The sequence below is a fragment of the Notamacropus eugenii genome, chromosome 6 (assembly GCF_028372415.1).
Source record: "Notamacropus eugenii isolate mMacEug1 chromosome 6, mMacEug1.pri_v2, whole genome shotgun sequence".
NCBI classification, from domain to species: domain Eukaryota; kingdom Metazoa; phylum Chordata; class Mammalia; order Diprotodontia; family Macropodidae; genus Notamacropus; species Notamacropus eugenii.
The window spans coordinates 352,837,988-352,862,642 of NC_092877.1; the positions used below are offsets into that span (position 1 = coordinate 352,837,988).

The 24,655-nt window shown below is 40.2% G+C and overlaps 1 protein-coding gene across 5 annotated transcripts in view; it reads left to right on the forward strand.

Annotated features, from left to right (window-relative positions):
* TNIK (TRAF2 and NCK interacting kinase) overlaps window positions 1–24,655 on the forward strand; it is a 414,101-nt gene that overhangs the window by 84,110 nt on the left and 305,336 nt on the right. For all 5 annotated transcript variants that reach the window (XM_072618473.1, XM_072618475.1, XM_072618476.1 and 2 more), the window contains exon 2: window positions 14,958–15,023. In XM_072618473.1, the coding sequence (XP_072474574.1) occupies window positions 14,958–15,023 (66 nt within the window). The remainder of the gene's footprint in view (window positions 1–14,957; window positions 15,024–24,655) is intronic.

A 24,655-nucleotide genomic window follows, 5' to 3' on the forward strand; every position in this document is an offset into this window, starting at 1 on the left:
GGATGAGCCTTCAGGCCCCTTCAAATGATTTAAAACATTTATGGATATATTTTATTTTTATGTCATTTATTTTTCAGTGTGTCCTCCCCTCCCCTTGTCAGAGAGACTTCTCTTAGGATGAAGACCAAGAAGGAGGGAAAGGCCAGTACCCATAGATCCCACCTCTGCAAAGAAGGGGAGAGGCATCCTCTGTTTCTTTTTTTTGGAGGCCCCCTTGCTTTCTAATCAATGTGCTGTGATTCAATGGCCATCATGGACTAGAATCATAGAATTTTAGAACTAAGAGGGCATCTAGTGTCTAGTTCAAATGAGGAAGCCCGGACCTGGAGAGACTAATTGACCTTTGCCAAGGCACAATTTGTCAATGACAAAGCTGGAGTTTGGAGTCCTGGATCCCAGGCTAGAGGACATTCTGTGGTGTTTCCTGTGTGTTTGTCTTGTCTTCTCAACTAGACTGTGATTTTGAGGGCCAGGGTCCCATTCGCGACTTCTCAGATTTCTCTCCCTTCCCTCTTCTCTTCCCCTCGTAGGGTTGAGCATATAATGGACATGTCATCCACAAGGGGCTAGTTAGTAAAGAGAAGGCAGTGCAGTGGAGCAAGTAAGCAAGGGTTCAAATCTTGCCACTGACATTTAATAGATACGCAATAATAATTAATAATATTACTAGCTAACATTTATTATTTATACGATAAATGGTATATACTATATAATAACTAATAAAAATAAATAATACAAAATAAAAATAAATAATAATTAAATACAATATCAAATAAATATATTAAATATGTATATATTTTATATAAATTAAATAAGATAAAATAATAATAATATTACTAACATTTATTATTTACTATTATTATTTAACATATCTATTATGTGCCAGGCACTGTGCTCAGAGTTTTACAATTTTTACTTCATTTGATCCTTACAACAGCCCTGGGAGGTAGGTGCTATAATTATCCCCATTTTACAGATGAGGAAACAGGTCAACAGAGCTTAAGTGATTTGTACAGAGTCACACAGCTAGGATGTATCCGAGGCTGGATTTGAACTCAGATATTTCTGACTTTAGGCCAATTTGACACCTCATTGATCCATGAGTGAATCACCCTCTATGGACCTCAGTTTCCTCATCTGTGCAATGGAGGCAAGAATTCCTGAAGTGTGTACCTCATAGGTTCGTTTTGAAGTTCAAAGGAGATGATCTATGTGAAGTGTTCTGCAAACTTTGAAACACTAGATAAATATCAATTGTAATAATAAACCACCATCAACACCACACTACTGCCACTATGACTAATACTACTATTGTGGTTTGTCCTTCATTTTCAAAGAGGACCAATGACATCACAGGTGATCCCTTGACTCGCGTGTAAATTGAATTGAAGTGAGGCAGAATCTAAACTCATCAGCCTCAATCTCACTTCCAGGGTCATGGAAGTTCAGTGGCTAGACAAAAGTCAAGATCATTGGTAATGGCCCAGGATGGATGACCTTGGTGGATGACCTTGGTGTCTTTGATGTCTAACCAAGCTCTAAGTGCTCTACAGTGCCTGCTTCAACTGCCTTCAGGGACGTTGGAAGAATTTATTTCCATACCCCATTCTGTCTTGTGGAAGGAGTCTTCACATGCATGGTGTAGACATTGTCCTAACTCATTTACCCTCAATCTGGTTTAACCAGTTTGCCAAGATGGTTTATGAGGCTGCAGCACATGCTACAGTTTCTTGAAGCTACAGATGAGAGTTGAGTGCCAGGCAGACACTAAGTTGGATGAGCAGCCCTGACAAAGGATAGGCAGCCCTCACAGTAGAGATTCTAGTCCTCCTGGAACACCCCATACATCACTGCTGCTGTACTACTACTACTACTGCTACTACTACTATTACTTATTATTAGTCCTTTGCTATTATAAGATTTTTCAGCTCTTATTCATGTAGATTCTCACAGTCCAGCTACTGTGCTGAGCACAAGACTTTCCAGATACATGATACAGACATTTGTTTTAATGAAGTCTCCATAAAGCATGAAAGCGACAAGGGAAATTATTTCCTTTCATTCCCCCTTTCCATGTTTGCTAGGCAGCAGAAATACTATTTTATGCATATAGATAACTGAAAATCCTCTTTAAAAACAGCTTTATTTCTTCAACTTCTACTCAAAGTAGGAAAAGCTGGGGAAAAGGCATCATCTTTGCCTGAATGGTGATGGCTCCATCTCAGAGCCCAATTCCAGACCTGTTGCCACGGCGCGGTTGACCCTCTAGCCATTCTTGCCAGTCAGTTGAAAAATGCTGCCCAATTAGTTATTCTGAACAGTCAGATTACCTTGACAATAGTGGGGAAAGTAGAGATTAAATTCAAAGGCAATAGTCCTGAAGTAAGGAAGAAGATAAAAAGTGTCCCCTGAAAATGAGCAGTCAGCTCATTGAGCTCCCCTTAGTGGCTCTGAGTACCTTTGGTTCCAGGAACAATGGCAGGGATCAGGGATGGCTTGAGTTTGGGCTGTGTGGTCTCACTGAAGGAGAGGTTGTTTCTTCGTCCTGGGATTCTAGGTCACTATTCCATAACTAGCATTCTTTGTGTGTGTGTGTGTGTGTGTGTGTGTGTGTGTGTCTGTGTGTGTGTGTGTGTGTGTGTCTGTGTGTTTGTGTGTAGCACAAAATGACCTTTAAATACAAAATTTAAGACCATTTCAATTGAGGGGAGATCAAATCCCCATGATACAGCAAAAAGCCCAAATTGATGTGTAGAAAAACCCTGGTTAGCTTCCTATTTTAACTGATTAGTTTTGCTAGATGGGTACTAAATCATTGTTTTCTTATCTCAGAAGAAGCAGAAGTGATTTCATCATCCTTCAAATGCTATCATCCTGGGGTAGAGCCACAGTTACCAGCTCTTCTGTGGGGTTTAGACCCTACCCACTTGATGGAAGGATTTAGAGAGAGAAGAGGTTGAAAACAGGGAGAAGTGGGACTGATATTCCAATATCATGCCACCCATAGCTCAAGTCTGTTCTGCCTTGAACTCAGACTCTCGCATCCATGAGGCTATCCTCTGATTGATAGACTTTCATTTCACCTTGTCCTTGTCTCCTACAGCTTTGCTGGTGGAAGGCTCTGCCTTAGATCAGTGTTGATGAGGATGTAGGAAGCATCCCATAGCTGTTACATACGTGAGCCAAAGCCTTTACCTTTTGTGGGTCTGTGAAATCTGTGATTTCATCTCTATAGAGAACTTCTGTAGAGGCAGTCAATTCCTTCTACCCAAGTAGGTTGCTCCCTGTTCTAAGTAATCTTTAGACGTCTACCTGGGGGCAAGATGGGGAGTAGGGACTCAGATTAGGTGACTCCTCACCTTGGGTCACACAACCAGTATGTGTCAGAGTGAGTCCCAGTTTGAATCCAGGTCTTGACTCTGAAGCCAACCTAATGATGATGATGATGACGATGATGATGATTTATAATAATATAGTGCCCACTATGTGCCAGGCACTGTGCCAAGTGCTTTACAATTATTATCTCATTTGATACTTAAACATCCCTGGGAGAAGGTGCTCTTATTATCCCCATTTGAAAATGAGAAAACTGAGGCAAAGTGGTTAAATGACTAGATTAGGGTCACAAAACTAGTAAGTATTTGAGGCCACATTTGAACTCAGGTCTTCCTGACTTCAGACTTGGCACTCCATCCAATGGGCCACATAATTTTCTCTTTGCCTCCATGATGCCCCTCTCTAGTGCATTTACCATCATTCCACACCTTGGAGAGATTCAGGGTGTGAATGTGGGTGTAAATTTAACAAAAAAAATATATCCAGATTGGGTTTGGAGAACATTCAAGGTAAATTATGTTGTAAGAGGAATAATTTTATTCCTTGGACTTGTGGCAATTTGTCAAAGTGACTCAGGTTTATTGTAGATAGTATAAATCATTCCAGCTTAAGAAATATCTGCTTTGTAAATAAATAAGCTAGGTAACCTACTGCATGTTAATTTAGTCTAGCCCAAGACTTCTTGAGACTGTGGTCCTTGAAGCGACCTGTGATGCTATGGATGGGGTGCTCTTTGCCCCAAGGCAATGCATCCTCTCCATGCCTTCCTACCCTATGAAAGTGACTCTTGTCTATGTTACCTTCAGCCTTACATAGCAAGTCTCTGCAGCTCAGCTAGCGTTTGTCTATCCACAGAAATTGTAATATGGTCTACTATTCCATTACCTAAATGGATGGTGACCAATATGTCATTCATGGATTCTGTGGAACATTACGATCTCTAGGAATCCATCTTCTATTCAGACCCTGAACAGGATATTCTTCATAAAAGCGTAACAAAGACCAACACTTTTTTTGAGGGAACTTACACGTCCCTCACCTAACCTTGTCCTTCCTCTGTCCTATTTTATACCTCTATTGAAATGGATGATGAGAGGATTATTGAACAAATTTATCTTTTTGGTTGCAACTTTCAAGATTTTTACTCTATACATGAGATAAACCTTGGCATTTTCCTCTATGGAGAAAAATATGCCTTTTTTTGTTTCTATCAATATGCCCGGCAGGATCTCAGCTTCCGCATGTCATTTTCTCCCACAACTAAATATTCATATTCTCTTGATTGAAGGAGAGTGATTATGTTTTGTGTAGCTTAATTTTTCTTTCTTGGTGCATAGTAGCCTGGCTCTTAGCCCATTTCTAATTAATGTGCCAAGATTTTTCAGCATAAAGTGGAATTTAATATTTTAAAGGCTCTGGATTTATCTCCTCTTTTGGCACAGAATTTCTTTTCCATCTAAACCACCAATGTGATTGCCCCTGCCAAGATCCAGTGTAGAGTAAGGTGATGGCACATGTCAAGGCATTTACTGCCACAAATCAGAAAATGAAATCCTGAAGCCACACAAGTGAGGGTAAAACTCAGCTGCACATGAGGATAGCCAGGCTTCAGTTTCAACTCATCCTAAGGCTGCTTCTGGAACCAGATGTGAAGATGCCAGAAGTAGTGGTAGAGGTGGTCCAAGATGGCTCAATCAGTCATGTTCTAGGCACTGATCTGGATGCCAGAAAGACAGACCTGTGACTTCATTGGCATAGGAAACTCACTGTATAGAAAGGCTCCCTACCAATACAAGGCAGCAACTCATGTGTTACACATTGTCAGAGTGAGTTAATTGGGAACCTTAATTTAACCCTAGGAGTTAGGTGACTTGGCCATGTGTTACTAGTTGTATAATCCATGGGTAAATTGCCTCACTCCCCCTTGATGCCCCCCAGTCAACTATCCCTGAGATACATAGTAGATGAGTTGCTCACTTGCATTGGTAGTAAGAATAAAGTCAGTCCATGACCTCAGGTTTTCTTCTTTTAAGGCCAGTTCTCGATTGACTCTTCCATGCTGTAATACAATAATTTGTTTGATAGTTACTTAATTGTGATAGCATCATGTCTCTTTCTCCATAGTTGTTGTGGTTTGACCTTTCTTCTCAAAGAAGACCATCACATCAGGAAAATGATGTCATGACTTGAATTTAAGTGAGAGGGGCTGGCAAAGTCAACCTTGCTTTCTCCTCCAGAGTCATCTGGGTCCAGTGGTCAGATATAGATCAGGACACAGAGATGACTCTGTGCTCTTATAGTCTGGAAGACTATAGAAATGCTGGTCATTTTTGTTTCCTACATCAGAGATTTAATTCATGTGTTAGGGACAATGGTTTCTGTCTCCCCTCTCTCCTCTCCATTTCCTTCACCTTTATTCTTCCTGACTTTCTTTTTTTCCTCCATCTCCTCCACCTGCACTCTAGGAGTCAGCTACACAAAGCATTTTAGCCTGTACATTTAGAAAGTCATGTTTTTGAAATTACCCACCAATAAATTGTACTCATTAATACTTACATTGGATTTATCTGTTCACTGATTTCCAATACAATAAACATTTTAAGGGCCACCCATATATTCAAGACACCCACCATGCCTTGAGAAGTAGAGACGTAAGAGATAGAGACAAAAAGAAATAGAGACAGAACAAAGTTCCTGCCCTCTGTGAGCTTTGATTCCAGTGAAAGTCTACAATATCTAAATGATATTAGCTACATAATCATATGAGGAAGGAGAGATCATTAAGAATTGTGATGACTAGGCAAGCTTCTCTTTTCACAACCTATGCAAGAGCAGGGAAGTGGGATTGAAGGGCATTTCTCCCTTTAATTTGGTTTATTTTCTGTAAGTGCTGGGGGAGCTCAGTCAGAAGGAATTGCTTCCAATGGGGAGGATTTGATGGGCATTTGTGTTGTTTCTTAGAGGAAGGGAAAGGCAGGAGCAGTAGCATGGGGTAGGGCTGGGGGGATAGTGAACATGGTGGAATGGTGAGTAGGTATACTTGACTGGCACATGAGGGAAGTGAGGAGGGGATACTTCTTGCGATAATCTTTGTCATCTTTGCATGCACTCTAACCAAGCACAGTAAGAGAAAACTGAAGGATATTCATTACCTAAAGCCAGCATAATGTGAGAGAACACAGGCCTCAAGCATATTAAGGGTGCAGTTCTCAATAAGGAAGGATGCATCTTTAGGAAGAACAACCAACCAGTAGGATATTGCAATATCCCAAGTGTGAGATGAGGAGGATCTTGCTGGCTCTGTCAGAGGAGAGAAAAGGTATATGTGAGATTTAATGAAAATGAAGATGAATTTTTCCCCATCCAATATCCCCTGAAATCTATCTGTGGACCATTTGGGCATCTCTTGACCCCAGGTTAGGAACCTCAGTTTTAGGAGAGGCCTTTGGTATTCCCCTTCAAAGCAAGTCAGCCAGTCAACAAGCATTTATTAAGCACTGTGCTCAGGTTTGAAGATACAAGGAAAAGCAAGAACAGTACTTGTCCATAAAAGTTTACATTGTAATGAGGGAGACAGGTAGCTATGTGCAAGATATATACAGAGACATGGAAGGTAATCTGAAAGCGGAAGGGATTAGCAAGGTGGAAGCAGAGGGGAAACCCAACCTGTCAAAAGTGGCTTTGAGTTGAGTCTTGAAGGAAGCTACTATTTGGATTGTGCATCATTTCAATTAGTACACTTGTGTAGGTTACTTCATTGGATCCTCTTTAAAAGCACCCCCCCCCCCCCCTCAGAGTAGATCGGGCAAGCATTATTACTGCCAGTTTACAAATTGGAAAACACAAAATTTTGAGAAGTGAAATGACTTGCTTAGAGTTACATGGTTATCAGAATAAGGCAGGGTTAAGACTTAAAAGTCAGGACTTGAGAGACTAAGTGTATCCCTCCTCCCATCATTAATCATTTGGGTCTTTCTTTCTTCAACCAATGCATTATCAATACAGTTCAGCCACTAGAGTAAATTTTCCTGGTCAGTCTTTCTCAGAGATGTGTAGACCAGATGAAATGTGGGAACAAAGACCACCCTCCCTGTTCTATTCTACAGCAGGGAGGACAGAACAGTATCTGGGCACAGAACAAAGACAGAAGATTCGACATTCCTATACCTCAGGTCCACCACCTGAAGGAGAAGGCAAGGAAATTGGTAATACCTTTAAAATGCTTCTGGGGACTTTAAATATGTAAAGCTGTTTTCTACCTTGCAAAAGCTGGGAATGCAGCATGGACTGTGCCCAGGAGGTGCTGAGTCAGCATCCCTGTCTAGCCATGTGAAGACTCCTGGACATTGATGGTGCTGAAGAGGCATGAAGACTTGAGATGAAATCTCCTTGTGTTACCGTTGTCTTTGTCCTATTTTGCTTTCGTAAGCAGATGCTTGTCAATTTTGTCTGAAATCTAATAAAATAGTTGCTAAATATAGTTCGAGGAGGAATGGCAGTTACAGTCTTCTGGAACCCCTTCTTTTCCTCTGCTTGATCATTTTTGCCAGCCCAGACAGCGATGCTGGGAGGGAGATCAATTACCTTGTTCTTTTCTTTCAGCTGTTTAAGGGGACTGCTTATCCGAAGTGGAGACTTCTCTTACTATTTGGAGTCTTTGGGTTAGGGTTTGGGGTCTGTGTTTCGGTATGATTTGACACACTTTCCACCGTCCTCTTAGCCTTTATATCTTCATATGTTTTTTAATAAATATAACAGAACTGTGATGAAGTGGAAAGGTCCATCGGGAGAGACCTGGGTCATCTAACACTTCATCCCTCACATCTTGGTCCTCTCTGAGAACGAAGGACAAACAGCAGCAACTACCTGTGTGACATGGAACCTCTTCATCTGTTAAATGAGGATATAGTAGCTGTAATGGGCAGGTAGGCAGCAGAATGCATAGAGTGCCTGATCTGGAGGCAGAAAGACTTGAGTTCAAGTTCAGTCTCAGACACTAGCTGTGTGACCCTGGGCAAGTCACTCACCCTGTTTGCCTCAGTTTCCTCATCTGTGAAGTGAGCTGGAGAAGGAAATGGCAAACCACTTCATTACCTTTGCCAAGAAATTCTAAATGGGGTCATGGAGTGTTGGGCATAACTGAAAAGACTGAATGAATAGTAACTGTAATGCCTCCTTCATAAGATTGCTTTGAGACTTTAGATAATGTGTGTAAAAGTGCTTTGAAAACCTAAAAGTGCAGGATAAATGTTGGCTAGGAGTCTTTTAATTAATTTCAGTTCAATGAATTCTTTGTATGTCAGAAGCAAAATGGGGAACAAAACCAAAAATTCATCATGTTATCACCAAAATAAACTAAATGCTAATCTGTGAATTAGAAGTCTTAGAAAAGATATGAATGCTTACTGTGTTAGGGCACCAATATTTGGAGATTATTTAGCATGGAATCAGAGGACCTGGGTTCAGATCTCACCAATACTACTTATTATCTCTGTAGTCTTGGGCAACATATTTTATTTCTCTTTGCTTCCTCTATAAAAGGAAGGGGGTAGGCTAGATCAATGATGTCAGACTCATATAGAGATGGGCCATTAGTTCATACAGAAATATCCCTGCAGGCTGCCTAGTGACTTATTGTGATATTATCTATGTTTTGTTAAATGTTTCCCACTTTGATCTGGTTTTGACCCACTCAGGAATGTTATGGTCCACATGTAGCCTGTATGTTTGATACCTTCTGAAACTGATCCCTGATCTAAACCTAAAACAGACAGAGACACAGAGACAGCAAGAGAGAGACAAAGATGGAGAAAGAGAGAGGAGAGAGAGGAAGGAAGAAGGGAGGGGGAAAGAGAGAAGGAGGGAAGGAAGGGGAGACAGAGATAGAGGAAAAGGTAATGAAACAATGCAAATGAACTATAGCTTGGCACCGGACATATTTTCCTGACTACCAACAAAGGTTAAGATCTGAATAAAGCAATGTGTAGCCAGGGGGGATTTCTGGACTTGGTAAATGTCATAGATTTGCTCATTTCTTTTTAGTATCTGTAACCTTCCCAGCCTCCCATCTTGGTTTTATGAGCAGCTTGGCAAACAGCAGAAATCCCGAATTAAGTCAGTGCTTGTCACTCAGTTTTCATATTCTCTCTGACTTAATTGTTGTGTGACTACATGAAGGATCTGCCATCTTGCTATTGAATTCCATTTAGTTCATTGAGTTTTTGTTAAGTGCCTACTGTGTGCCAGGTACTGGAAATACAGTGACAGAAATGTACTAGTTCCTGCCCTCAAGGCACTTTCATTCTCTTGAGAGGAAGCAACATGTATATAGATTGTTGCTACTGAGTTGTTTCCGTCATGTCTGATTTTCTTGGCAATGATACTGGAGTAGTTTGTCATTTCTCCAGCTCCTTTTACAGAAAAAGAAACTGAGGCAAACAGAGTGAAGTAACTTGCCCAGGGTCAACACAGCTAGTGAGTATCTGAGGCTGGATTTGTACTCAGGAAGATGAGTCTTTCTGACTTCAGTCTCTGTACTCTATCCACTGTACCACTTAGCTGCCCTCATGTACATAGATACACAAAAGCAAATTGTATAAAAATAAAGTAATTTGTGGGGTGACAGAGTACTGACAATGGTAGGAATCAGGAAAGGCCTTTTGTTGGATTCTAAGGATCAGAAGGGTGAGGGGAGAGCAGTCCGGTCAAAGAAGACAGCTTGGGAGAAAGCATTGAAGTGACAGGTGGAATGTCACTTGGAGGAATATTGAGTTTATGTCTTAACAGAAATCGTAGGGAGTTGTCTGAGTCACACGGAGATTCAACCTCTTTCCCAGAATCCCAAAGCTAGTGAATGTCTGACTATATGCTTGAAATCAGCTTTTCCTCACTCCAGCTCAACTCTGTGTGCACTATGGCAAAATGACCTGCAGGGAACTTAATTAGGAAATTCAACATTTCTCTCCGTTGCATCGTGTGATGCAACAGTCTCTCAGTGCCTATCATCTGATGCACAGACTCCCCATGATATTTCATGGAAGGCAGAAGGCAGTTGTATATTCTGTGGCCCTCACTTTGCAATGACTTTCCTAGGGTGGCAGGATATCTATCAGACTGATATGGATGAAAGTATCACTAGGACCATGTCCATATAGTTTCATTCCTTTTTGATGAACATCATCCCTTAGGGATCTGGGAGAGAGAAATCTCCTTGCCTGTATTCTTCCACCTCCATACCTTTGCCAAGGCTGCCCCACATGTTGGGAATTCTTTTTGTCTCACTACTGTAATACTTCTTGGAATGACTAACTTCTTTTCAGAATCAGCTTGTATGATGTCTCCTACACGAGGCTTAGCTTGAGACCCTCAAGTTCTAGTACCCTCCTGACCACTCCCACCACCTTCAAACACACCTTTGTACTTTGCTTTTATTTTTTATTTACTTCCCCCCTGATTCTAGTGCCCTCTCCCCATCTCTGCCATGCCCCTTATATTTCCACTGACTGATCTGTGTCCACATTGGTTTCTCTTGGTCCTTTTCACTCCTCTCCACTTAAGTTCATACTCATTTTCCCAGGTTTTCCTCAGTATCCATTCTGTCATTTTTTTGTCATGGTGTAATCTATTCCATCATAGTCATGTATCATAATTCAGTCAGCTCTTTCTCAATCCACAGACACATTCTTACTTTCCATTTTTTGCTGCCACAGAAAGAATTGCTATCAACATTTCTGTACCTATTGGCCCCATTCCCTCTCGCTTTTATCTCTTTGGATTGCAAGCCTAGAAGAGGGTACTGTGGTGTCAAAGGATGGAGGCAGATAGAAAATGGTACATGTGGGATTTGAACATGGATTTCTTTTTTTGTTTCCCCTGTTTTACTTCTTCCACTTTTAAATTTGTATTTTTCTCAGATTTAGGGGTCACCCCTTCTTGGTTGGTGAGTGAGAGGGCACCCACTCACTTCTTCCAGGGCCTGACTCCAGATGTATATTCCATTAAACCACCATAAGGTCGGTTTTAGAAAGGTCTTATCAGCGTTCCAAGGAGGCAAGTAGAGGAGAAGAGGGAACAGCTGTGGTCTCTTGCTGAGCCTCTCCACTTCCTGACCTACTAAAGCAACTTAAAGGGCTAGAGGAGTTGTCTGTCCCTTGGAAGTTCTTGCCCCAGGAAGGAGGAGCTGGTCGGGCCTGCTTTTCTGGACATGGATGTCCCAGCCTTGGGATTAAGGTTGACAGATGAGGCCTTTTCTGAGCTGCTTTCTGTTCTTTACTCTTTGCCCCTTGTTAAGCTTTTCAGGAACCTTGAGCAAATGTAATTCAAAGTCACGCTTTTCCTTGCTTTTCATTTTTGAGTAAAAATGTTGAAAGTAAAATTAAGATATTTCAGGCAAATAGATAGCCTCGCTCCAAATTTGTTGCTGAAGCATCACTGAGAAAACAAAGTCCTAGGAAGCTCAACTTAGGAAAAAAGGCAGCTGCCACAGTGGCTTGTTGTCTTCTCCTTGTTTTTATCTATTTTATTTTAAAAGTTGGATTCTTCTGTTTGAAGTAAAACCTGCAGATTTAGGGGCCATCACTGCTTGGCCAAGAGGCCAAGATGGGCATCTGCCCATTGCTTCCAGTGCCAAGCTTACCCAGGGCTATGCTTGCCTGTTGTCCCATTCCAAAGGGTATTCCTAATTCTAGGAAACCCTTACTTGGCTTGGTGCCTTCTTGCTGCTGCTACTTCTGAAAGCTTGGTTCTGTCACTTACTAACTACAAATGTAGTGAGACTTTGGGCAAACCAATTTTCCTATGCCTCGGTTTCTTTATTTGTAAAATGAGAGTATTGAACCAGGTTGGCTTTTAGAGTTTGTTATAGGTTCACATCTGATTCTATGAGCCTATGACCACTCTGGGCTTCATCTGTAATCATCTGTAATTATCAGTGGGTTGGACTTGAGGGCATTAAAGGTCTCTCCCTATTCTCAGTCCATGATTCTGATCTGACTAGATCACCTCTAAGGCGATTTAGTAATTGTAGCTCTAAATCTATGTTGCTCTGGCATAGAAATATCTTTCCCTTTGCTTTTCCTTCATGAGCAAAAAGATTATGAAAAATTCTAACTTGCCTTTTCCTTAGTCCACACGGGATAGTGACTGAGAAGTGGAGTTGGTTTCAGGAGAGATCTGAGTTCAAATGCTTCTTTTGATGCTAATTGTGCTAAATAAGCAGGCAAGCCTAGGAACAAGTCTATGAGGTAAGGTCATGGAAAGATGACTAAGGCTTCTTTGAGATTTCTCCATGAATATTCAGAGGGTAAGGATGAGGTCATATTTACACCAGCCTATAGTTCTTGGAAATCTGATTAAAGATGATGTGTACCAGCCTTAGTAGGTTGGAGAAAGAGAAGGGACCCAAGGATGGAAACTTGGGAAATATCAACAGTAAGGGGTCAACGAGAAAAAAAAGCTTTCCAAAAAAGGAGACAGAGAAAGAGGTGAGAATAGGGCAGAATCTTTGAAGTCAGAGACTAGAAAGTGTGTCCTGTAGGAGAGGGTGACCCTCAAGGTCTGGGGTGGCAAAGGGACAAAGGAGGAGGAGGCCTGAGAAAAAGCCACTGGATTTTTTGATAAGAAGGTATGTGGTGACCTTTTAAGTGTGCAGATGCAGTTGAGTGGTAGGGATGGAAGCCAGATTGCAGAATTGAGGTGTGAGTAGCTGCCAAGGACAGGAATCACTGAATATACACGATCATTTATAGGAGTTTGGCAGTAACAAAAAGGAGGGAAGTGGGAGAGGGTGGTGCATGGAAGTTGTAGAGAGAGACAAGAGAAGGCTTCTAACCCTAACCCCTCCATTTCTCCTTCTTCTTTCTCCCCAAGGATTAAAGGGGAGCTGAACATCTTTGGAAACATTGAAAGGAGCCACAAGAGTGGGGAAGATTGAAAATATGAGAGAGGGAGGAGAGAGAGAGAGAGACAGAGAGAGAGAGAGAGAGAAAGACAGAGAGAGAGAGAGACAGGGGGGGGAGAGAGAGAGAGAAGGGGAGAGAGAGAAGGGGAGGGAAGGGAAGTGATTGCGGGAGCAGGGTCGTGAAGGAAGGAAACAGAGGAAGGGAAAGGGAAAAGATCAGATTGAGGAGGTAATGTCTCTTGCCTAATGAACTTAATTCAGAGATGCTTTTCTTTGTAGTGAAGTTGAATGATGAAAGGAATAGCACCTTTAAATAAAGGTAAATATATTTATAGAATCAGCATTTAAGAGCTAGAATGGATCTTAAAAGACCATCTAGTGGACAAAGTGATGGCCCTAGAGTCAGAAAAACCTGTATTCAAATCCAGCATCAGACACTTACTAACTATGTGATCCTGGGCAAGTCAATTAACCCCATTTGCCTCAGTTTCCTCATCTTTAAAATGAGCTGGAGAAGGAAATGGCAAATCACTCCGGTATCTCTACCAAGAAAACCCCAAATGGGACTCAGGCAACTGAAAATCACTCAACAACAGTCCAAATACAACTTGACGATGAATCCCTTCTGTGACCTCCCCAACAGAAAGGTCCTTTTATACATAGCGTTCCTTTTCCTGTTTCCGTGCCTTGGCATATATGATCTCCAATGCCTGGAATACATTCTTCCTTTCCTCTGTTTTATAGAAGCTCGAGCTTCCTTCAAAGCAAAACCACCTCTTACATGAGATCTTTCCTGACCACAGTCCCCCTCCCCAGTTGTCAGTGGTCTTTCCTTAACATCGCTCTAAGTGTGGTCCAGACCATACTTCCTAATTGCTTTGTATCTATGATTGTATGTGCAGGTCTAGCCCCCAATAGAAAGTAAGATCTTTGAGAGCAGGACCTGTGTTGTGTTTGTCTTTCTTTGTGCCTGGTGCACTAATAAATGTGCATTGAATTGTGACCCAGCCTTTGCTGGATGCTGATTTCCATTTTTATTGGAAATTGTTAATAGACCGCAGAATTGATTTTCCTGCAAGTATAACTCAGGAGAAACCAGAATAAATAGAATAAAGAGCTCACAAAGAGTACTGTCTAAATAATCAATACCAAGTTTGAGATGCCTTATTTTTCATACCTACCCCACCTACCCCATCCCGGTTATACTAGTGTTACAGAATGTGAGGCCCATTTTTTAAGAAACATCTTAATCTTGCTCAGTAGATAGAATGTTGAATTTGGAGTCAGGAAGACCTGGGTTCAAATCCTGCCCCAGCAATTAGTTGTATGACCCTGGGCCTCTTTAACCTCAGTTTCCTCATTTGTAAAATTGGGATGAGAGTAGTACCTATCAGGGTTGTTTGGAGGATAAATGAGATAATATATGTACTTCCCAAACCTTAAATGCTTTATAAATATTAGTTATCATCATCATTATGAATTTCACTTAAAGGTACATCTTGTTTCCCAGGATTTGAATTGATATAATTGGAATATAAAATAGAAATAATAAAGTAAATCTTAACCAATTTAATATCTGTCTCAGTTATTTAATACCAATATTCATGGATTCTGCAACTTTCACTTGCTGACCACTCTTATCCCCCTTGCTTAAAATAGAATGTTTCTTGGATTAAAACAGTTCATGACTAACGGATTCCATTTGTGTTGCTTACTTTTTCAGGACCCTGCAGGGATCTTTGAATTGGTGGAACTTGTTGGGAATGGAACCTATGGCCAAGTCTATAAGGTAAGGTCGCAGCCCTATGAGGGTTATTTCGTATTTCCGTATAGGTGGATATTGACCACTTGGTGGCATTTAAATGAGCCAGCTTCTAGTTCCAACAGAATTGATTAAAATTGACGTGCTCTTGCCTCTATAGAGGAGGTGATGGTTATTTCTGGAAAAAAAATCTATGAAATTTGAAGGAAAATGGATTCTTGTGCTCCAACAAAAGGAGATTAAAAATGAGACTCATTGAATACTTCTCTATGAGTTTGGTTGAAGGAATTGGTGATAGTTGCCTGGAGAGAAGAACGAGGGGAACCATATAATTGTCTTGGAGTCATTTAAAAGACTGGAACAAAGATAGGGCAGGACAAGGAGCACTGGATGAAGATGTGACAAAGGGCTTGCTGTCAGTAAATATAGCCCAAGAGTAAGAGTTGTCGAAAAGGGCAGCCAGGATTCCTTGAGGAGCGGCAGATTCCTTCTTGTTAGGGATCTTCAAGTGAAGGCTGGATAATGAAGGTGGTTGCTGTAGAAGGCATCTTTATCCATGTTATGGTTAAACCAGATGGATTCCAATGTACCTCCCAGCTCTGAGATTCTGTAAGTGGGGTCATGACTTCTTATATGATGAGGACATTTGGATGCTCCAACTGGAAATCATTTTAGTAGATTCCCAAATCTTGTGGAATCATTTAGTGCCAGCATTGAAGTGCACCACTTAGAAGAGAGGGAGATAGGTTTAGCACTGACTGCAGTTGAACAGGGTCTTCTCGCTGGAGGTGACCAGGTTCCAATACATCTCTAGTGCCCCATCCTCCAAAAGGGCAACTGAGTCAGATGGCAGAGTGCCCTTGAGCTCTAGTCTTTGGGGAATCCCTTATTTTCTCATTGTCTAACTTTCATTCTATAATTTTGACTATTCCTGTTGTTTGTAAATTACTTATTGTGGTATTTCTTCATGGCAAATGAAATCTGATTTTAGATTTTGAAAGCCCTTTGAGGCTTTCTCAGCTCTTGTTGACTCTAATTACTGCCAAAGCAGGTTTTCAAGGAGAATGAAGGCTGCCATCTACTACAGAGTTTTAAGCTGTTAAATAATCAAGGCTGGAAAAATGGATTTGGTGATGGCCTGGAGCAGAATGTAAATGCATTTTGTAAGCAGAAAAACATCCGCACCATGGTCTGTTCAGAGCAACTGTGGCTTAGAAACATAATTTAAACTTGAGATACTGATAGAGATCCCGTTGCTTGATTCTTTTTAAGAGCTTGATTTCAGATTTTGTTCAAACTCTGATGAATCTGTGAGTTCACTGATGTGGTCATCCACTCCAATGAGGCCAATCGCCCCCATCGATGGCTGCATTCCCATCTTGTGTGATTGTTGTCTATATCTTCTTTTAAGTTTGCAGTTCTTGGCTTTCATTATTTTCCCTTGAAAAGTGAAAGTCCAACTCATCTAATAGAAAATGGAGGAAAATATACATGTTCAGAGAAAAAATTGGAAGTGATTAAGATTGTTGCTTCAGTTTACACCTGATGATTTTCACCTGTGCTGCTAAAAGAAAATGGACTGGTATTACAATAGAAACTTCTGGAAACCACTTTTCTGTGGTGATTTTGAGGAATTTCCATCCTTTCCCTGAGTGGGGAAATGAAACAGCATTTCCTATGCGGGTTCTGACATGGCATTCCATTAAAAAAATCTTCAATGACTAGGATTCCATTTGATGCCCCAAATCTTTCCTCTTGTTGATTGAAATGACTGACTGTGGAACATGGCCTAATTTTAGCATGTGTGCTTCAAACGTTCTTCAAAATACATGAATCTAACACTGGAAAATGCTGGAAATGAACCAGCATAAATAGTTGGGTTTTTTTGTGGGTACAACCAGATAGTACTTATTTCAAGAAAAATATGTCACCCTTTCCTTAAAAGAGAAAGGCAGCCCAATTCAAGGGCTCTTCAAAGTTAGCCCAATTCGAATTAAGAAGCCCAAGGCTTTGAATGAGCATTGCTGTATGAAAGAGAAAGGCTTTGGAACTTGGAGAATTTGAGTTCAAATATAGGCTCAACTCTGTGTGTTGTTCGGTAAGTCACTACACATCTCTGGGTTTCAGTTTCCTCATTTTTCTTTTCTTTTTTTTAATGTTTATTTATTTACTTTTAGTTTTCAACATTCATTTCCATGAAATTTTGAGTTCCAAATTTTCTTCCCATTTCTCCCCTCCCCCTACCCCCAAACACCAAGCATTCTGATTACCCCTTCCTCCAATCTATCCTCCCTTCTAACAACTCTCCCTTCCCTTATCCTCGTTTTCTCTCTTGTCTTGTAGGGCAAGATAAATTTCTATACCCTATTACTCGTATTTCTTATTTCTCAGTTGTAACCAAAAACAATTCTTAACATTTGTTCCTAAAACTTTGAGTTCCAACTTCTCTTCCTTCCTGCCTCCCCACCCAAGCCCACTGAAAAGGGCAGCAATTCAATACAGGCTATATATGTGTAGTTTTGCAAATGACTTCCATAATAGTCATGTTGTGTAAGAGTAACTATATTTCCCTCCATCCTATCCTGACCCCATTTCTTCTATTCTTTACTTCTAATTGGACCCTCCTCCCATTTGCCCTCACTTCCATCATCTCCCCCACTCTGCTTATTGCTTTCTTCCCTACTTTCCTGTAGTGTAAGATAAGTTTTCATACCAAATTGAGTGTGCATGTTATTCCTTCCTTGAGCCAAATGTGATGAGAGTAAGCTTCACTTTATCCCTCACATCTCCCTCCTTTCCCCCTCCATTGAAAAAGCTTTTTCTTGCCTATTCTATGAGAGATAATTTGCCCCATTCCATTTCTCCCTTTCTTCTCCCAATATATTCCTCTCTCACACCTTAATTTTATTTTTTAAAATATGATCCTTTCCTATTCAATTCACCCTGTGCTCTCTGAATGTGTGTGTGTGTGTGTGTGTGTGTGTGTGTGTGTGTAATCCCTCCAAGTACCCAAATCCTGAGAAAAGTCTCAAGGGTTACAAATATTATCTTTCAATGTAGAAATGTCAACAGTTCAACTTTAGAAAGTCCTTTATGATTTCTCTGTCCTGTTTACCTTTTCATGCTTCTCGAGTCTTGTGTTTGAAAGTCAAATTTTCTATTCAGTTCTGGTCTTTTCATCAAAAATGCTTGAAAGTCCTCTATTTCATTGAAATACCATTTTCTCTCCTGAAGTATTAACTCAGTTTTGATGGGTAGGTGATTCTTGGTTTTAATCCTAGTTCCTTTGACTTCTGGAATATCATATTACACGCTCTTCAATCCCTTAATGCAGACGATGCTAGATCTTGTGTTATCCTGATTGTATTTCCACAATACTTGAATTGTTTCTTTCTAGCTGCTTGCAATATTTTCTTCTTGACCTGGGAACTCTGGAATTTGGTCACAGTATTCCTAGGAGTTTCTCTTTTTGGATCTCTTTCAGGAGGTGATTGGTGGATTCCTTGAATACTTATTTTGCCCTCTAGTTCTAGAATATCAGGGCAGTTTTCCTTGATAATTTCGTGCAAGATGATGTCTAGGCTCTTTATTTGATCATGACTTTCAAGTAGTCCCATAATGTTTAAATTGTCTCTCCTGGATCTATTTTCCAGGTCAGTTATTTTTCCAATGAGATATTTCACTTCATCTTCCATTTTTCATTCTTTTCGTTTTCTTTTGTGATTTCTTGGTTTCTCATAAAGTCATTAGCTTTTATCTATTCCATTCTCATTTTTAAAGAACTATTTTCTTCAGGGAGCTTTTGAACCTCCTTTTCTATTTGGCTAATTCTGCTTTTGAAAGTCTTCTCTTCGTTGACTTTTTGATCCTCTTTTGCCAATTGAGTTAGCCTATTTTTGAAAGTGTTATTTTTCTTCACCATTTTTTGGGTCTCCTTTAGCAAGCTGTTGACTCACTTTTCATGATTTTCTTGCATCTCTCTCATTTCTCTTCCCATTTTTTCTTCCACCTCTCTTACTTGATTTTCAAAATCTTTTTTGAGCTCTTCCATGGCCTGAGACCATTGCATATTTATTTTGGAGGCCTCTGATGGTAAGCATTGTTCTTCCTCATCCACAAGGATGGAAAGAAGTACCTGTTTGCCAAGAAAGTAACCTTCTATGTTCTTATTTTTTTCTCTTTTTTGGGCATTTTCCCAGCCAGTTACTTGACTTTTGAGTCCTTTGTCAAGGAGGGTATACTCTGGGGACCTATAGGTTCTCAGTTCCTCCAAGGTGGCACAATCAAGGTAGAGGAGTTTACTCCCTGGCCAGGCTTGTGGCTGAGGTTCAGATCAACTGCTTAATTCCCCTAGGGCCTTTAGGCTTAGAACTCCACCAAGGGACTTGGTGCCACTGCTGCCATGAGGGCTGGGGCAAGAGGGGACCCTGCTCCCCTCTTACCCTTAGAAAAAGCCCTTTCACTGACCTCGAAGCTCTATTTGGTGCCTGTAGGTTGAAGAATCTAGGAATCTAGTCCCCACGGCTGCTGCTGGGGACCCCGCCTCCCGAGGCTTGCTCCAGGTGCAGAGAGGTCAAGGCTGGGCTTTGCTGCACCCCACATCCAGTGTGACTGACCTTTCCCTTCAAGCCTCCAGGCCATACTGAGCTAGAAATCTCTTTCACTCTGTCATTCTGTGGCTTCTACTGCTCTAGAATTTGCTGAGAGTCATTTTTACAGGTATTTTATGGGCTGTGGGAGAAGAGCTATCGTATGTGCATCTTTCTACTCTGCCATCTTGGCTCTGCTTCCCTCATTTTTCAAAATGAGTACTACATGACCTCCATATCCCCACCAGATCTTAATCTGATCCTGAAAGATCTTCACAACATCTGCTGCAAATTGCCTCTTCCTTCTTGAGTTCCCTCTGTCACACATCAAATTGTGTGCTCCTTGAGGTTGGGTACTGTGTTTCGACATTTCTTTATGTCCTCAGAATTTAGTGCACTGCCTGGCACATGCTGAGCACTTACTGAATGATTGTTAATTGATATCTTGTGCCAAGCTATAGAAACCCCTGTTATTGTTAAATGGCAACTCATCTATGAATTGTAATCATTGGAAACAGCTTGGAGTGCTCAGACATTAGGTGAATTTCCCAGAGTCACAATTATTGAAAAGGACTTCCTGATCCAAGGTTGGCCCTCTACCTATTATGCCTACACTCTACTTTATATTGGTAAGACATCCTCAGAATGGTGCCATTTTTGATCAGTGACTAGAAGTTAGCTGTGTAGGTAATGGAGTCTGAGTTGGAAGACATCTCCCAGTTCATTTCATCCTCAAAGGAGAATCCACTGTATGCCATGCTGGGGAAGTGGTCATCAGACATTGCTTAAAGATCTGTAGGGAGGGGCATCTGACTAGCTTCCAAGACATCACATTCCACTCCAGAATATTTCTAATGGTAAGGCCATTGTGTCTTTCTATCAAGTCTAAATCTAACTCATCGTGGCTTTGACCCACTGCTTGGAATTCTGTTCTCAGCAGCCTAATGAATTCAACCTCTCAAAAGCTTAACACAGTGCTCTGCACTCACTAGGAACAGAAGAATATTGATTGATTGATTGCTGAAGTAATCCAATTCTAGAAGGAGTATTTGGCCCTAACTCTGGAGACCTGGGCTCATGGTCCACCTCTCCTTCTTGGTTTTTGTTTTGATAAAATAGGAATATTTGGGATATTTGACTGGGCTGATCATGGGGATGTTATAGGCACTTGGGCTGTGTTCCACCAAGATCTGGAGCTCTTTATCTTATGGAGCTGTGAGAGGTCTTGGTCAAGTAAGTAATGATAAACTTATATAATTAGTAACCATTTCATGTAATGTTCAGTTGCTAGGCAACTAGTTGTGGCTGGATGTATAATCCTCAAGCGAGGAGACTCTTTCCTGAGTCCTTAGAAGCTGTTGTACATGGGGTGGCTGGTGGGCTCTGTGGACAATATAGTCCCTGCTGGCCATTTGAATGACAAAGCATATTAGAGCTTGATTGAAGGGGAGACAGTTATCTATAATATGTGGTTAGCAACTTGGTTTTGACCAAATAAGAAAGACTGGTGCACAGAGATCTGAACTACAGAACAGATGAATTAGGAGGTACTTATTTGCACAGCAGGGTATACTTACTGCAAAGAATAAAATATCTTTCTGGAAAAAAAAATGATGTGCATATAGACATTTTGTCATTTGGATTATTTGAAATGTAGCAGATGGGTAGGCTATCTCAAAGAATCCTCTGTTGAATCTTCTCCTAAAGCAAGTAATAACCCCCAGATTTATCTGTAGAAATCCATATTTTCATATGTCAAGTTATCTTAAAATGAAGCATAGGGACCTGGAGGATTATTGATTTTATAGAAGAATTCCTTGTTAGAATCTGTTCTAAAATATTTATGGTAGGATTCTGCATGTGTATAGGTCTGCTACATTTTTGTCTCAGTATTCCCTACAACTAGAATACTCGTTGGCACTTAGTAGGCACTTTAAAAAATTCTCCCTACTTCCCAGCCATTTCTTGGACAGTTTTGTCAACGTTTTACTCTTTGGAGAAGCAACCATGCCTCAGAGGTTCTAAGCCCTTTATCTCTAGAATTTCCATCATGGTGTCTGTGGTCCTGGTTGATCACCTGATCTACTCTTTCTGCCCTAGTCCTTCCTTTTCAAGTCAGCAATCATGGTCAAATAAATTCTATCAAATCAGGAATAAAGATTCTTGTAGATAATATAAAATATTTGGGAGTCTGTCTCCCAAGACAAACCCAGAAACTATATGAACACAATTACAAAACACCTTTCACACAAAATAAAGTCAGATCTAAACAACTGGGAAAAAATAGCAATTGCTCCTGGGTAGGCTGAGCTAATATAAAAAATGACAGTTCTACCTAAATTCATTTACTTATTCAGTGCCATACCAAACAAATTACCAAAAATTATTTTATAACACTAGAAAAAAATAACAAAATTCATCTAGAAAAACAAAAGGTCAAGGAATCAATGAAAAAAATGCAAAGGAAGCCATACCATACTAGATCTAACACTATATTGTAAAGGGGAAAAAATCAATATTATTTGGTATTGGCTAAGAAATAGAGAGATGGGTCAGTGGAATAAGTTAGTACATGACTATAGCAGTCCACTGTTTGATAAACCCAAAGACTCCAGCTTCTTGGATAACAACTCACTATTTGACAAAAACTGCTAGGAAAACTGAAAAACAGTATGGCAGAAACTAGGCATAGACCAACATCTCATCCTATACCAAAATAAGGTCAAAATGGGCACATGATTTAGACATTAAGGATGATATCATAAGCAAATTAGGGGAATAAGATATAGTTCACTTGTCAGATCTATGGAGAAGGGAAGAATTATGACCAAATAAGAGATAGAGAACATTATGAAATGCAAAGTGAATCATTTTCATTACATTAAATTAAAAAGTTTTTGCCCAAACAAAACTGATGCAACCAAGATTAGAAGGAAAGTAGAAAGCCGGGAAATAATTTTTACATCGTGCATTTCTGATAAAGACCTCATTTATAAAATATATAGAGAACTGAGTCAAATTTATAAAAATACAAGTCATCTCCCAATTGCTAAACGGTCAAAAGATATGAACAGGCAGAAATTAAAGTTATCTGTAGTTATGTAAAAAAATGCTCTAAATCATCTTTGATTGAAGAAATGCAAATTAAAACAAATCTGTGGTACCACCTCATACCTATCAGACTGGCAAATAAAATAGAAAAGGAAAACGATAAATGCTGAGAAAATGTGGGAAAATTGAAACACTAAGGCATTGTTGGTGGAGTTGTGAACTGATCCAGTCATTCTGGAGAGTAATTTGCAACTATGCCCAAAGGGCTATAAAACTATCTCTGATTCAGCAATACTACTACTAGGTCTGTATTCCACAGAGATAAAAAAAAAAGGGAAAAGTACCCACATGTACAAAAATATTTATAGCAGCTCTTTTTATGGCGACCAAGAATTGGAAATTGAGGGGACATCTATCAATTGGGGAATGGCTGAACAAGTTGTGATATATGAATATAATGAAATACTATTATTCTATAAAGAATGATGAGCAGGCAGATTTCAGAAAAACCTGGAAATACCTCTATGAACTGATGCAGAGTAACGTGAGCAGAACCAGGAGAACTCTGTACACAGTAACAGCCACATTGTGTAATGACCAAGTTGGATAGACTTAGCTTTTCTCAAGCAATACAACGATCCAAGACGACTCCAAAAGACTCATGATGAAAGATGCTATTCACATCTAGGGAAAGAACTATGGAGGCTAAATGCAGATTGGAGCATACTTTTTTTTCACTTTTTCTGTTGTTGTTTTCCTTTCTTGTGGTTTTTCCCTTTTGTTCTGATTCTTCTTTTACAACATGACTAATGCGGAAATATATTTAATATGATTATATATGTATAGCCTATGTCAGATTGCTTGCTTTCTTGGGAGGGGGAGAAGGAGGTAGAAAAATTTTGGAACTCAAAAGTGAATGTTGAAAACTATCTTTGTATGTCATTGGAAAAAAATAAAATGTTATGAAGTGGGGAAAAAATGTAAAAAATAAAGGAATAAGAATTCTTAGACCATAGTGTCTGACATATAGTAAACACCCAATAAGTGGTTTTTGCTTGCTTGCTTGTTGACTGGTACTAGTATGAACCTACTTTGCTTTGGTCCCACTCCGGTATGGTTGCCATTTTCTTTTATGCATTGCTTTTCCTAGTACAATGCAAGTGGCTAGCACAGTGCTTGGTGCTTTGGGCAGCTATTCTAGGTCTAGAGTCAAGAAGACCTGATTTCAAATCTGGCCTCAGATACGTGACACTGGGCAAGTCCCTTAAATCTCTCTTTGCTATCATCATCATCATCATCATAACTACCATTTATATAAGGCTTACTATATGCTCAGCACTGTGCTAAGTGCTCTACAATGACTATCAGTGCAGTTCCTGACACATAGTAGGCCTTGTATAAATGTTAGCTATTCATTATTATTGTCGTCATTGCTTTTTCCTTCATTCATAGATGTGTGTACAAATGAATGAATGAATAAATCCCAGATAGTTTAGAGATCATGAATTCATTGGGATTCATAGGGAACTTCCAGGAGAAAGAAAAAGCCCCTTTTCTATTCAGATTACTACTTGCTCTTAGACAGTTGCCTAGGGCACTATAAGGCCAAGTGACCTGCCCAGAGTTACACAGTCAGTAGGTGTTAGAGGCAAGACTTGAACCTAGGTCTTCTGACTATGAGGCCAAGTCTCCATCTGCCGCACTCTCCCCAAACTGGTCCAGAATTTTCAAAAGTCCCAAACATGAAGTTAGTTCCTCAACCTTCTCCTCATTTGGATTTGCTGCCCATGAGAAAGGTCAATGACCTCTGCAGGCTTTGTTTTTTTTAGTTACTGGAAAGCAAGGGTTTTTTCATCTTCAGTGAACTGGCCACATATGGTGGCCATGTCTCTCCTCTAACCTCACTGCTTTTGATTTATTTGGTGGACAGATTGGGTGAACAAAAAAATGAAAGAAAATTGAATGATTGCATCTGGGGGGCTGCCGAATGCTCTTTTATTTTCCTTTGCTTTTCATCTG